The 13771-nt window shown below is 38.8% G+C and overlaps 1 protein-coding gene across 11 annotated transcripts in view; it reads left to right on the forward strand.

Moving 5' to 3' along the window:
- Window positions 1–13771, forward strand: part of SYNE1 (spectrin repeat containing nuclear envelope protein 1) — a 289839-nt gene that overhangs the window by 139188 nt on the left and 136880 nt on the right. For 10 of the 11 annotated variants that reach the window (XM_050973206.1, XM_050973205.1, XM_050973201.1 and 7 more), the window contains exons 53-60: window positions 466–630; window positions 1989–2345; window positions 5640–5776; window positions 6702–6879; window positions 8866–9048; window positions 10565–10708; window positions 11038–11193; window positions 12859–13023. In XM_050973206.1, coding sequence (XP_050829163.1) covers window positions 466–630; window positions 1989–2345; window positions 5640–5776; window positions 6702–6879; window positions 8866–9048; window positions 10565–10708; window positions 11038–11193; window positions 12859–13023 — 1485 coding nt within the window. The remainder of the gene's footprint in view (window positions 1–465; window positions 631–1988; window positions 2346–5639; window positions 5777–6701; window positions 6880–8865; window positions 9049–10564; window positions 10709–11037; window positions 11194–12858; window positions 13024–13771) is intronic. The other variant, XM_050973204.1, reaches the window with a different exon arrangement.

Genomic DNA, 13771 nt, shown 5'->3' on the forward strand with positions numbered 1-13771 from the left:
TGCTGTGGGACATCTCCATGACTCTGCTTAGCATTTGTGGAGACTTGGTGCTTCTAAGTAGGAGCTGTGTTTCTGGCAGCAGTGCTGCACCCTGGGAGTACTCATGGGTGATCACCTTTCCGGGGTGTGTTGGGAAAAGCATGCCAAAGTGACACAGCTGCAGCATTGACATCTACTAAACCTACATTAGTCTACATTAGACTGTTTTAAAGTATATTTTTGCATCCCTTTTCAGAAGGCTTCTGCTCCAGCAGAAAATCCTTGTCCAGACCAATCCAAACCAAACCTTTCCCAGTGTTTCTCAATCTCTGTTCTGATATATTAGTGAATAGGGTATAGCCACAAGCTATACCCTATTCACTAATCAAATGCATGCTTTGGAGTCAAACCAGCACTGCATGCTTAAAGCCAGCATAGTATTTAAGTACTTTAATGGTCTTTTTTTTTTTTTTTTTTATCTGATAGGAGAAAATGAGGAAAGTGGAAGATATCGTGAAAGATCATTTGCTTTATCTGGATGCTGTGCATGAATTCACAGACTGGCTTCATTTTGCAAAGGAAGAGCTTCACCGCTGGTCAGATGCATCTGGAGATACACCAACTATACAGAAGAAGCTGGCCAAAATCAATGTAAGTGAGCATTCATGATTTCTTCTGTAATTCAGACCCTATGCTTTAAAAAAACCCCAGTCAAACAGTTGTGGGATCTTGCTTTTTTTCTCTGAAATGGTGATTACATTTCAGTGAGCTAAAAGCAAACTTTCCAAGCTGTGCTTTGTTTTCAACTCCCTTCTCATATTAACAGATGGAGTAAAAGTATAATCAGACCTAAGTTAACCACGGCACACATGGAAACAATTTGCAAGAGCGGAAGCCCAGTGGCATCACAGAAGAATGTGGCTTAGCTGATTAATGAATACTTCTCTTTCCTCATCCCTAAATATGCTTTCTCCATGAGCAGAATTGTCTAAATCAGAGACAACCTTTCCTGCTTTGCATGAAATGGAGATGTGTAAAGCAGCACAAGGATTGTCCCCCTCAAACATGGTAGAAATACGTGAGTTGCCTCCCTGTGTATACTCTCCTTAGCCTGGAACCTATTCTTAGCCATCTGAGTGCTTAAGAAATTTGCGTATTTCTGAATACAACACTAAAGCAGGCTACATGTTTTACCCATGCCTGGTGTTTACATTCAGATAATCACGCTAGCAACATTTTCCTCTGCTCCTAAGCATGAGAGAGTGGGACAGTCAACTTAAATGCTAGATGAAGATTTGGGATCCCCAAGATCAAATTACAGATTTTTGTACATTCTGGGGTAATTTTCAGTCTCCTTTGTGCTCAGACTCCTGATGTGTAAAACAGGAAAGGGAGGAGTTAGCAGCATCTAAGTTCATAAGATGAACAAGAGAAGAAATAAAATTACTGTAGTGTTTGGGGTGGTATTTATACATTCTCCAGTTTCTTAACCTGAAAGGTCCCAAGATTGAGATGTCTGAGATTGAAATAAGGATGCCATAGAAAAAAATTTAGCTCTGAAAAAAAAAAACCAAAACCATATACTCAGGAAAAAAGAAAAAACATGTTCAACCAATTCTGGCACATCACAGGTCACAAGCAGGCTGAAAATTGCAGTTCTGTTTCTGAGACTGCTGCGAGCAGCTACACACCAGCATTTCTTACGCAAGAGATCACAACAAAGTTATATTCCGCATCTCAACCTAAATAGTATTTTTCATATCTAAAACGCGTTCATTCTTCCTGTCTTTCTCCCTAAAGCTGAAGACAGTTTACTGCTGTGGAAGGCCCGCAAGGGCTGCTGTTAACTGGCTTTTACTTCCCCGCTTCCCAGACCGCTGCCGTCCGGGAGCCGCGGCTCGGGGCGGTGCGGGGCGCTGGGGACGGGACGGGACGGGACGGGAGGCGCCCCCGGGCGGGCGGTGGCGATGTGGCGGCCCGCGGGTTACCATGGCAATGTCGCCCCGCAGGAGCTGGTGGAGTCCCGGCAGAGCGGCGCGGGCCGGCTGAGCCGGGTGGAGGCGCTGGCTCCGGCCGCCAGGCGCGGCACGACGGCGGGCGGGTGCCAGCTGCTGGCGGCCGAGATGCAGGCGCTGCAGGCGGACTGGCGGCAGTGGGAGGAGAGCGCCCGCCGCAGCCAGGGCGGCCTGCGGGACCTGCTCAGCCAGATGGCCCTGTCGGAGCGGGAGTTCGCGGCGCAGGCCGGGCGGCTGGAGGAGGCTGTGCAGCGGCTCGCAGGGCAGCTGGCCGCCTGGGCGCAGGGGCTGGCCCCCGCCGACAGCCGCAGCACGGACGCCGAGGTGGTGGAGAGCTGGCGCAAGGAGAAAGTAAGGGCATGTCTCTTTTCCTAGCAGCGTTTCCGCCGTAGATGTGTGGTCACCGCGGGCAGGAAACTTCCGCCAAGCGGGACTATCCAGTGCCTCGTAAAATCAGTACTTGCGGAAGATATTTCTGTGAAAACCCGACTTCCCAAACTCTTTGTGTTACCGTGATCACAGCGAGCGGTGTTGACAGAACACGTCCCTCCCCTTGGCCTCTGCTGTGCCAGGCTTAGCAAACGCTGCCTGGGTTTTAGGTGTTGAACCCAGGGCTTGCCCCTGGGAGGAAGCCAAGGAGCTGGCACACCGGCTCTGGGCTGCGCTTCAGAGTTGCTCAGTGGTTCGAGCCAGAGTAGCATTTGATGGAGGAAATGTGAAGCTTTTCCTAAAAGCCAAGTAAGAAACTGGTGCCATTTGGCGTATACTTTTCCCTTTCTTGAAATATCCTCTACGTTATGCACGTTGAGATCTTGCCCAGTATTTAAAGAAGTTAATCTGGAAATGGGTCTAATCCCTAATTGCTTTGCTTTGGAATGCAGTAGAATTGAGAGAAATAGAGGTTGTTTCTGTTCCTGATTGTCTCCTAGCAAAAGATTCCCCATGTATATATCACAGCCCCTCCATGTAAATATATACACATATTTGCAACAATCAAGATACATGTTTGTATCTCAACCACAATGAATCACAGATGATAATGAAAGATACATATTATTTCTCTTTCTTTTGCAGTAAAGCAGTTTCAGTAGAGGGGGAGAGGTGTGTATTGCCTACTTTCTGACCCCTTGACTGAAGTAGTGTTCAAAAAAGCCCCAGAACACCTTTTCTTTGAATTGAGACTATTGGTCTCCTTCTGCAGAGTCTGTGCCAAGTTATTTCTGTGGCTTCCTCTTTCACGAATTCCTTGCATGGATTTATGAATCCTGCTTGCTTGAGTGCCATTATGTGTCTGTAGGAGTAACAAAGGCATTAAGATGAAGCAAATAATTGTAAAAATATGCAAAATATTCTGTATATATGTGTTTTTAAAAAGGAAACAAAGACATGGGATTGTTATCAACACACCAGACATTTTTTATTTCATAAATTGAGAAGTATTAAATTGAATGGCTATTGCTTTTATTAGTAGTATATATAATATGTATGTACTGTAGCTCTCTATAAGAACACTCTACTTAGATTAGGCAGTTGTGAAGTTTGGCTGAGGAGGAAGATGCAGAAGCATCTCATGAGGTAACTATGCATAGCACCACTATGTAATTTTATTTATAGTTAGCAGAAATGTGACAGTAATCTTCCCATTGTGGGACCCCAGGGAGAGGCCCTATTGTGAATATAAAATAGCACTGCAGTTTCTATTTCTATTGTCTCACAGTGATTCTGTTGCCATGTTAGCCAAGGCCACAAATTAAAAATGCATTTCCTAATTCGTAGAATTAGCAAGATCCTTCTGCGACTCTGTTATGCTGAAGTTCTGTTCCCTTAGGTATGTGCAGCATTAGAGCAACAGATTCTGTGCTTGGAATTCAGCAAATTATTTTTGTAATTGGCAGATTCAATATTAAATCCAACTGGCTGCAACAGTGATGTCACTGTATGGGAAAATGCCATAGTTAAATTTGCCCTGTTTTGCAAGTTATTGCTCCTGTTTGTTAGTAGGCTATGCCTAAGGCTGTATGTAATCAGAATAACCTCTTAGTAATTTTTGAGGTAGGTTATTTGAAACTGAAAAATTGTGCTGAAAACAGGCGGTTCTAACCTTGTGTTAGTCTTAAAAAGTGCTTTCTTTACATAAAAAAGGGGCTTTTAACAATTCATTATAGTGATTCCTGCCCGTGGCAATTTGGGACATCCTATGTTTAGGTAATGCCCATTGCTGTGGTATTTTAAATGCTTTCCAAAAGAATGGTTTCAGTAGTTTAACTGTAAGTAAAGTAAGCAAAAAGTATTTAGTGTGTTTTTTTTTTTTTTTTTTGTAAGAGCATTATTGCTCTTACATAATTACTTAGTTCAAATGCTACTTTATATGGCATTGAAACAAGTGACTATTTCAAGTATCTCTTAATCATGGTTGAAGAGATTTCTGGTGTATGAGTAGCTGAAAGAAGATAGTCCATAATATGATAATGAATAATGTAAATCAGGAGAGTCCTGAAAATCTGCTGCAGCAAAATATCATTTGTAGTTTTCCTGGACATTCAGTTTTGTGCAGAACTCTTTACAATGTATATTTTTAATCATCCTCTTTATTTATTCTTCTGAATATATATGTGTGTATATATATATATATATACACACACATGCACACACACACACACACACACACATATATATATATGTATACATCTATCTTTAGGAATGTGTTTTGGGGGCATTTTTATCTCCCGCTTCCAGATCCCTGTTCAAATCTATCTTCACCTTCATATGATCTGTTTCTCAAGTTTGTATTGGAAGTTTCTTCCAGACTGGCACTTTAGCCAAACTATTCTATACATGCCAAATGCCCTGGTCTGCCTGCACTGCAGAACCTCTGCTGTTAGCCTGAGAGGAATGTCTGAAGAATTTAGTTCCTAGTGAGGCGAGGAGCCAAGTCTGCACTGCTCATTATGCTGGAGTAGCTGGCAGGATTCTGCAGAGGAGATGCTGTAGACATCTTCAAGCACTGTTTTTGTTGGAGTACTTATCACACCTCTCCTTGTGACGAAAGCCAAGGCAACAAAATCTCTTTTTCTGTTTTGTTGGCTTAACTGTCTCCAAGGCACAAGCCGTTCCAGTGCATCAATGACAGGCAGTAACCCAGTTACTCTGACATGATTGGGAGCAGCTGCACTTTTAAATGATGAAGTCATATGTGAAAAGAGTTGAATAGAATCTGTTTAAAAACTTTGTGCATAAATTAACTTTCTGGATACAGCTCCAAAAAATATTAATTGAACCTGTTAAACTCAAGTCAACAGGATCATTATATTTATAAAAACACGTATCATTTGCTATTCTCCAAATGTATGTACTTTTATGTGTGTACAGCTAATTGACAACACTATTGCTCATTTATTAGAATAAAATTTATATCTTAAAATGGGCTTCAAGAATATTTTGCACTAAGGAAGTTGAGGCATCCAGAAATTTGGTCTCTGGAAGCTCATAATTTCAAATAAGGTACTGTAGACTTGACAGCTAAAATATTCTTGAAATTAAACATATAGATCTTAAATTAATTAATTTAAATTCTGATAAACTTTGATTAAAAAGTTTTGGCATTTTTTATATTTACTCGCCAATATTTTTCATTTATTTTAACAGGAAACATTGGATGCTCTGGTAAAGTCTGAACAAATGACAGATGAGATCAAAACTCAGTTAAATGATCTTTGTAGATTTTCCAGGGATTTAAGTACTCATTCTTCAAAAGTTTCAGGGTTGATTAAGGAGTATAACAGGTATGCATTCATCTTGTTTATAATTTATCTCATGTGTGTCTGTGTGGGGGATGATGAGCTGTCTTTAAGGGAATCATTAATTAGAATTTTATAACTAGAGACAGACATATGCAATAGTTAGAATCATTATTTTGATTTTGGTGTCAACAAAAGTTATGCAAAGTAGTAATCTAATTTTTTTTTAAATTTTTTTTTAAAGCCAGGCTATGCCACTAAAATTAGCTGAAACTAAATATACTCTATACCTGTTGTATTACAGGAGCCCTTGTAAAAAAGTGAGGTAGTAGTACATCTTATTTGTCTGAAGGAAAACAAACTATACCAGCTAGTTCAGATATTTTTCTTGATTTTGTCCTTCATATTATTCTTTGTTTAGTTTGTTTCTTGAAGCAGGAGCTAGCTAAGGAAGGTAGCATTTGCTTGCTCTGATTTACTTTGGAGTATGACACCTGCATTTCAGACAGAAGGGTCTGTTGTTTCTTGTAGGAGATTACAGCTTCTGGCTTCTGTAGCTGCAGGAGAATGTGATTACTCAGATTGATCCTTTAAAACCTTGTGGACTTAACAGAGCCACAGAAGTTAGAATTTTATAGTTCTTGCCCTCTCCCTAGCAAGAGAAAGAGGCTTGCAGAATGCACTGATGCTTAGGTGCACTGAGTCATTCTATGGAAATGCTTGTACCTGTCATATCTGTGACAGCTATGTCCCAATTTACATGCTTCACTTTTGAGAACTGAAAGCTTCTAATGGATTTCCTGGTGCCTCAGTTAAGTGCATAAATTTGGTAGGAGGAATCCGGGTTAACCTACCCTTACCATTGTGTTACAGAGAACAAAATAATAGCATTGTCACCTAACAGAGTTCTGCCCTTCCTCCCTCCCTCTCTCCCTCGCTTTTTTCTTCTTCCCTGATGTGATAAACCCAGCCTCTGCCTGCAAGCTTCAAAAGGATGTCAGAGCAAAGAGCAGATCTTGCAGCAAAGATTTCGGACGGCTTTCAGGGACTTTCAGCAGTGGCTGGTCAATGCCAGAGTCACCACTGCCAAATGCTTCGACGTGCCTCAAAACATCAGTGAAGCTTCAGCGAGTCTGCAGAAAATACAGGTAACTTTACAGCAGTAAAATACTAGTCTAAGGGAGACCAAATCAATTTAATGTACAGCTCAGATTTATTTCTTTGATTAATTACTGCTTTTGTTAATGTTGTTAACACTAAAGGTGACTCATTGCAGAGAAACAAACACTTTTTTTTTTTTTTTCTATTTTGTTTAGTTTAATTATTGGGCTACAGTTTGTAAGTAGTTATGTCTCGTAATAGTTTTCCTTGCCTGTTTCTTTCTGAAATGTGAGAAAAATGTTTTAGGAGGGAGAGTACTGTAAAATCAGAATGATACCAGAATTGAGTCTTAGTACCTGGACCTATTTCACAATTAAGTGACTACTTTTCATCATGTATGAAAGTGGAGCCCTTATGGTACAAGAGCAGAGTTAAATTATATGCAGTGGGAGCCGGCATTTAAAAACAATATTTTCTACATAAAACTAAAATAAGCCCAAAGTTCTGTGGAAGGGAATGTCACTTGAAAGCATATTTTAATAAATCAAGTGAAAGTTATTTTATTAATAGAACATAGCTATCATTTTAATTGAAACTAACAAAATGAGAATTATTTAATGAGGCTGTTATACGTTTAGATAGTATAACAGAGGGAATTCATAACTGTTTCTCAGAAAACACCAAAACCCAAATCACCTCTTCCTCTCTTCCTCATTTTGTTACATTCACTTTCCTTTGCTTAAGGAGTCCAAATAATGCTTTCTTGATATATCAAATACTTGACTGCGTAATTTTGAGAATATCTTCAGAAGGGGGAAAAGTCCTGGTAATTTTTTTACATTAATTATAAATGTTTTAGCAAGGCTGGGGTTTTTTCCAACAGTGGGTTTCTTTTTTTTAATCACTACAGCCCCCTCATAATGTAAGACCATACCTTGTTCTCCTTCTCTCTGAAAGCTGCTTTAGGTGAAATAAAAATTTTTTGGACTGCTTTAGAACTTCTAATAATGTCTTGCTAACCTGTACAAACCTAAAATCTTGTTTTTCTTGAAAGTTAATATTCTGTCTGTTAGCACATTTCACATCATTAAGTCACAAATATCTTTCATTTTATTATAGCCAGAATTTATAGTCCAAGTATCTCAAAGTTAACAGACCCTTTGCATTCTCCACTAAGACCTCTAGTGTAACACAGAATCAGAACCTGACCTAATAATTTTGGTATCAAGCCTGTTACTCCTGAGCATGGGTGTAACCTAATGATTATGTGTATTACATAATCATGATAATAACAGTTTAAAATATTCCTATGTAAGACTATTAAAGTCTAAGAGTCCTAAATGCTTACAAAGTTTTTTAATAAGTTACAAAGAGATTATCCCAATAAATTGGAACTTAAAAATCTGTTTCCTTACATTTCTGTATAATTCTTGTACCTGTGTTTTCCCATGCACTTCTTGCACACCAGCACTGTGCAAGATTTCTGTGAAGACTAATATTTCTAAACAGGGAAGGTAATTAAGGATACAGAGGCATAAATCACACAGATTGGACATTGGTCAGGTTCTGAGCATCAGCCCACACCACCACATGCTCATGGCAAGTCCAGCATAGCTGGAGCTTGCCCATGGGCAGGGGTTTGGTCCAGTGTGTGCCTGTGAGAGTGTCCCTGTGTTATCTCTGTTAGCATAACAGTTCCCTGAAATGAAACTTCTATCGCTTTCTGTGCTAGTGGTGTTTGAGGGAATATATTACCCAGCCAAATCACTAGTGATTGTCTCAGGAAGGACGGAAAAGACAGGTAATCCTAGAGTCTTAATGTATGTATTATTTAGGCACTTTCATTTCTGGATCAAGCAGCTGTTATCTGTAACTCCCATCAATACAAACAATAATTAAATGAATTTACTGAAAATACATCAGCACGTTAACAAGCAGAAACAGTAAACTCTCATCACTGATGAATTTTTTAGCAGCTTGACTTTGTTTGGACTCAAAGTTCACCAGTTAGCTTTTTTTATTACTATTTTTAGGAATTCTTATCAGAAAGTGAGAATGGGCAACAAAAGCTAAACCTGCTGGCATCCAAAGGAGAACTACTGTGCTCTGTTTTACCAAAGGAAAAGGCTAAAGTTATCCAGGACAAATCTGCTGCTGCTAAAGAAGATTGGAAAAATTTTATCACCACACTCCACCAGAAGAAATCTGCATTGGAGGTATTGAACCAGTCACAGTGAGGAATGACTGGATCTAAATTTCCTTTTTGCTTCTATTTCAAACAGCACAGTTTAGATGTTGTATATATCTGTGAGTGTTTACTATGTGACAGAACTAAGAAATAGATGTTTTCAGGAAGTCTTATTCTTCTGCTTGCATTTTACTTTTGTTTACTTCTGCTATCTTTATGACCTGATTTCATTTTAATGTGGTGTTTCATGCAGAAGGGTGCTGTTCAGAATCAAAGACAGCAGTTTCTGAAATTCAGTAATCTCATCAAATGTACTGGATTTCTTAAACGTATTTTCTTTCTGAAGAATGGTTTTAGTACAGGTTTCTGACACAGCTGCTTATTGAATAGTCCCAGTAGAGTATGTAAATTTTGTTTCTCTTACTGCAAATAAGTGAAATGTACTTATTTATTTGAGCAACTTTTTAAGTAAATGCAAGTGCCTTTCTGTGTTCAGAACTCACAATTCAACCAGTAGGTGGTGAATATGTTAAAATCATAAACTTTTTAAGGTCATAGGTTTTAAGGTCAAAACACCTCATCTGAGATTCCCTGCATAGAGTAGGAGAATTAAAGTTCCTAGGCATTCTTGTTTCAAACCAATGCTGCCTAGACAGGTGAGAAAAAGTTTAAATACACTTAATGCCTTATGTAGGAAAGCATTTCAAAGAAAATTCTCAGGTAGCAAGGACTTACCGTTCTTCATCTCAAGGTTGCCATGGAAAGAGGATGTTCTCAGAGGTTCTCAGAGTCTTTTTGAGTCAAGCATTTTTCAGTCTCACAGGCTTAGTTTTTCATTCAGATGTTTAAGTGATACGGGTGTAGCTGAAAAGAAAATTAAATATGTCTGGGGGAAAAATACATTAAAATAACTAGGGCACAGGAGCTATGCTGTTCAGGTTTATATGCCACATGAATTATTTTAGGTGGTCCTTTATTAAATAATGCAGAGTAATCCTGCAAGAAAAGTATGCAGGCCTTGAAGGAATGCCTTCATATGCATTTAATGCACTTTCTTATGACCAAAATTTTACTCTATAAAAAGGATATAACCAGAAGTGTTCCCCAGGACGGGTTTGAATTTAGATATTACCTAGAAACACTGGCAGCCCATTTAAGGAGGGATCAATGTCAATGACTGAGTGAGATATAAGATAACTCACATCCCAAGTTAGCCTTTATTCACACTGCCTTAGTTATGTGAATTAGGATTAGATTAAGTCAAGTCTCATAAAATCTGTAAAGTTTTCCAAACAAAAGAAATTTGCTTCAGCCTCTCCTCAGCTGTGTGGTACATTGTTGCTTCTATTTTGCTTTTTAAAAATGTGCCCTATCAAACTTTTATTTTGGTGTCCGGAGCAGGCAGAGCTGATGTAATTTATTTGAAGAGTTGTGTCTAATTTGCCTACAATTATGTATCCTTTTTGTGTGCTTGATCTATGTGTTGTGAATTAGTTGTGTCTCGTGCACTGGGACTATTTATAGAAATTTGTATGCCTTCCTAGAGCTTAAAGATCCAGATGAAGGACTTCGAAGCAACTGCTGAGCCTCTGCAGGAGTGGCTGACCACAACTGAGAAGATAGTACAAGGAAGTAGCAGTCGGCTCCATGATCTTCCTTCCAAGAGGAGAGAGCAGCAAAAGCTGCAGGTGACTTATAAGGGCTCTTAACATAGCCAGACCTTCCTGTTCCATTCTCCTGGCCTCATTGGTTACTCTCAAAAGCTTAATCATTCTAGCATCCTGACCTCTAAATAAGATGGGAACTGTTTTCGAGGTTTGCTGTTGATGATCCTGTTCCATCAAGTTTTGCATCTCCACGTTTCCTATGACATGCTGCTCCGCTGCTGTAACCGTATGGTGTGCCTTTCTCAGCAAGCTCGCCATATGTCACTTCTATTCTTCATGGCACCTTCATGCTTCTCTATCTCCTGCTTTCTTGCACCCACTCTTATTATTACTGTGCTTGTGCTTTACAGTCTGTCCTTGAGGAAATAAGCTGCCACGAGCATCAGCTCAACAGGCTAAAAGAGAAAGCTCAGCAGCTGTGGGAAGAACAAGCTGTCAGCAAAAGCTTTATGCGCAGAGTGTCTCAGTTGTCTTCTCAGTATCTTACTCTAAGCAATCTGACAAAGGTAATGCATCCAATGTATGTGCTCTTAAGCAACTCCTGTGATGTATGTGTCAAAAATGAAGATTCAAATGTGAAACACTGCAGTTGTCTTGCTTGCCTGCTCTGTGATATGTCTGAGCTATTCTTTCACATTGACTTATAGGAGTGGAGAGTAAGGACTGTCAACAAAATGTAACTGTGATTTTTTTTGTTATCATTATTTAAAAGTGGACTGTTTAAGAAGTAAATCTCACTAAATTATACAATAATCAGATTTGATTTTGATTCTTTCAAGCACTGAAGACAGTTTTGTAATAAGTGGCATCTGAAAGAGGTATTTTTCAAAAATTAGCAGAGGTGGAGTTTTTTCTAGAAAATACAGGGTGCAGACAAGTTGTTATTTTGTCTTATCCTATGATGATGATCATTGGCATTATAACTATTTTCATCCAGAAGTAATAGGTTGGTCTTCTAAAAAGATTTACCTCTTAAGCTGCTTTTGAATGTTCAAGGGGAGGCATAGGCCAAATTTTAAACCATCAGACCAAGAACGGAGAGTTTAACATAACTCTCTTTTTTTGAGCTTCACACACTTCACCTCTTAATAGTTCTACCATGTCTCTAGTGAAGACAGATAAAAAAACCTCTATATTAAGACTGTTATTCTTCTTAAAGCTCATGTCATGAAGAAGGCTTGATATAGATTTACAGTTGCTACAGTAACTAGAATGATTAAGGATATAGGAAATATGTTTTGGAATAACAATTCAATTCAGAAAGTATTTGTGTTTAAGGGATTGCTACTTTGGCAATTCCTACTTTTTCTGTGGAAGTAACAATTATAAGGCATATCTTTGACTTACAGAAAATGGTTGTATGCATGGCCATAATCAGTTTTCATGTCTGCAAAAGGAGAAAGTAAAAAATGAGTGAGTTGCTAACACAGGCTTATGGGATCAGAACTTGTAGGAGAGGCCAGGATGAGCAGGTGTCATCTAAGGTGCAGGATACATATGGTCCAGCCTACTAGAGACACTCTGAACCCTTTTGGGTAGCCATGGATCTTGAGGAAGATCCCTCTCAGTAGTTTCCAAAGCCTTTTACATTGACTTGACTTTAGTTCTCTGTCACAGTGGAGCAAACACACTCTGCCTTGTATTCTTGTTCACCTCAAGCCTTTTAGCAATGTAAATGCACCATTTGTTTTTGATTTTTATGAGTGTCAGTGATTTTTCAGAAGAATTGTTTTACCAGTGAGAGTCATTGAGGAAAAAGGTCTTTACCAAATATCAACAAAGCAATATTGCTGCAGTGGTGTAGCTTCTCAGGCTTAAATCTGTTGTTGCACTGGCTGATTTCACAAGTTAGCTCCCATTGCAACACTGACATGGAGCTTAGATGTGATTTACCAGATGTTTAAGAAAAAGTGAAATCAGAAAACTGCAGCTTTAGATTTAGAAAATAAAAAAGTACATTTCTGAGATTTTGATTTGTATTTTATGTTTGGATGATTTGTTTGTGTGTGAATGCAAAATCCACTCCATGCTTAAGTGTACTTGTAATTATCAGTGTATGAAGCAAACTTCTCTGTATAATTGATGAGACTCATTCTAAAATCCATGAGTTGGTATGGGGAATAGGCAATCCTTTAAATAGCTGTTGGTGCTAATTGCTGTGTGAATTGCAGGAGAAAGTTTCCAGGATGGATAGGATTGTGGCAGAGCACCAGCAGTTCTCACAGAGTGTGAAGGACCTCCAGGACTGGGTTGCTGATGCAGTTCACATGCTGGATTCCTACTCTCATCCTACTGCAGACAAGAGTGTTCTGGACAGCCGGATGTTAAAACTAGAGGTATGGAAACAAGAGTCCAAAACCTGCTCTTTTTAAATCTATATGAAGAATACAAATATAGGATACTTAGCTGTTGCATATTAGTCTAATAACTGTTGCTCAGGTGCTGATTTTTAGTTTATTCAAAAGTGACTCCTTTTGTAGCAGAAAGAGCTCATTATTAGAACTTTTCTCCAAGAAGTAAATAAGAACCTTAATGTCATGGACAACTGCATATATGAAAATTATTGAAGTACTCAAAAGATGTTGTGTGCCTGATGAAGGTTAAATGGAAGAAGTAGGGTAGTCGCTTCTGTTAGTTTATTATATTTCAATTTATGTTCCTAGATCTTCCAGGTGATACAATTGATTCAGCAAATCTTTTCCTATAATAGTTTGCTTTTAAAATGGTGACAACAGTTAAGACAACAGCTTCTATTGATAACATAATAATGTTAAAGAGCAGTATTTAGAAGACAATATTTTCATTTTGTTGATGTCTTGGATTCTGAGCCAAAGATCTTCAAAATTATAAAGCTAGGTCAAAAAGATTGTAGCATAATACTAAAATTATGTTTTGTCTTTAGTTCATTGAATCTTTTGGGTTCATGCTTTCAGGCTTTTCATGACTACATAGTGTTAAAAACTGTGAGTTTGCAACTGCACAGCTCCAGGAGCTGAAGTCCTTAGGCTGACGTTGATGACAGGTTTTATTTGTTGATACCTTCACGTTGCAAATATTGCCTGGAGTGGTAGAACTGTATTTCAG

This window comes from Serinus canaria, chromosome 3 (genome assembly GCF_022539315.1).
Source record: "Serinus canaria isolate serCan28SL12 chromosome 3, serCan2020, whole genome shotgun sequence".
In the NCBI taxonomy this organism is placed as follows: Eukaryota; Metazoa; Chordata; class Aves; order Passeriformes; family Fringillidae; genus Serinus; species Serinus canaria.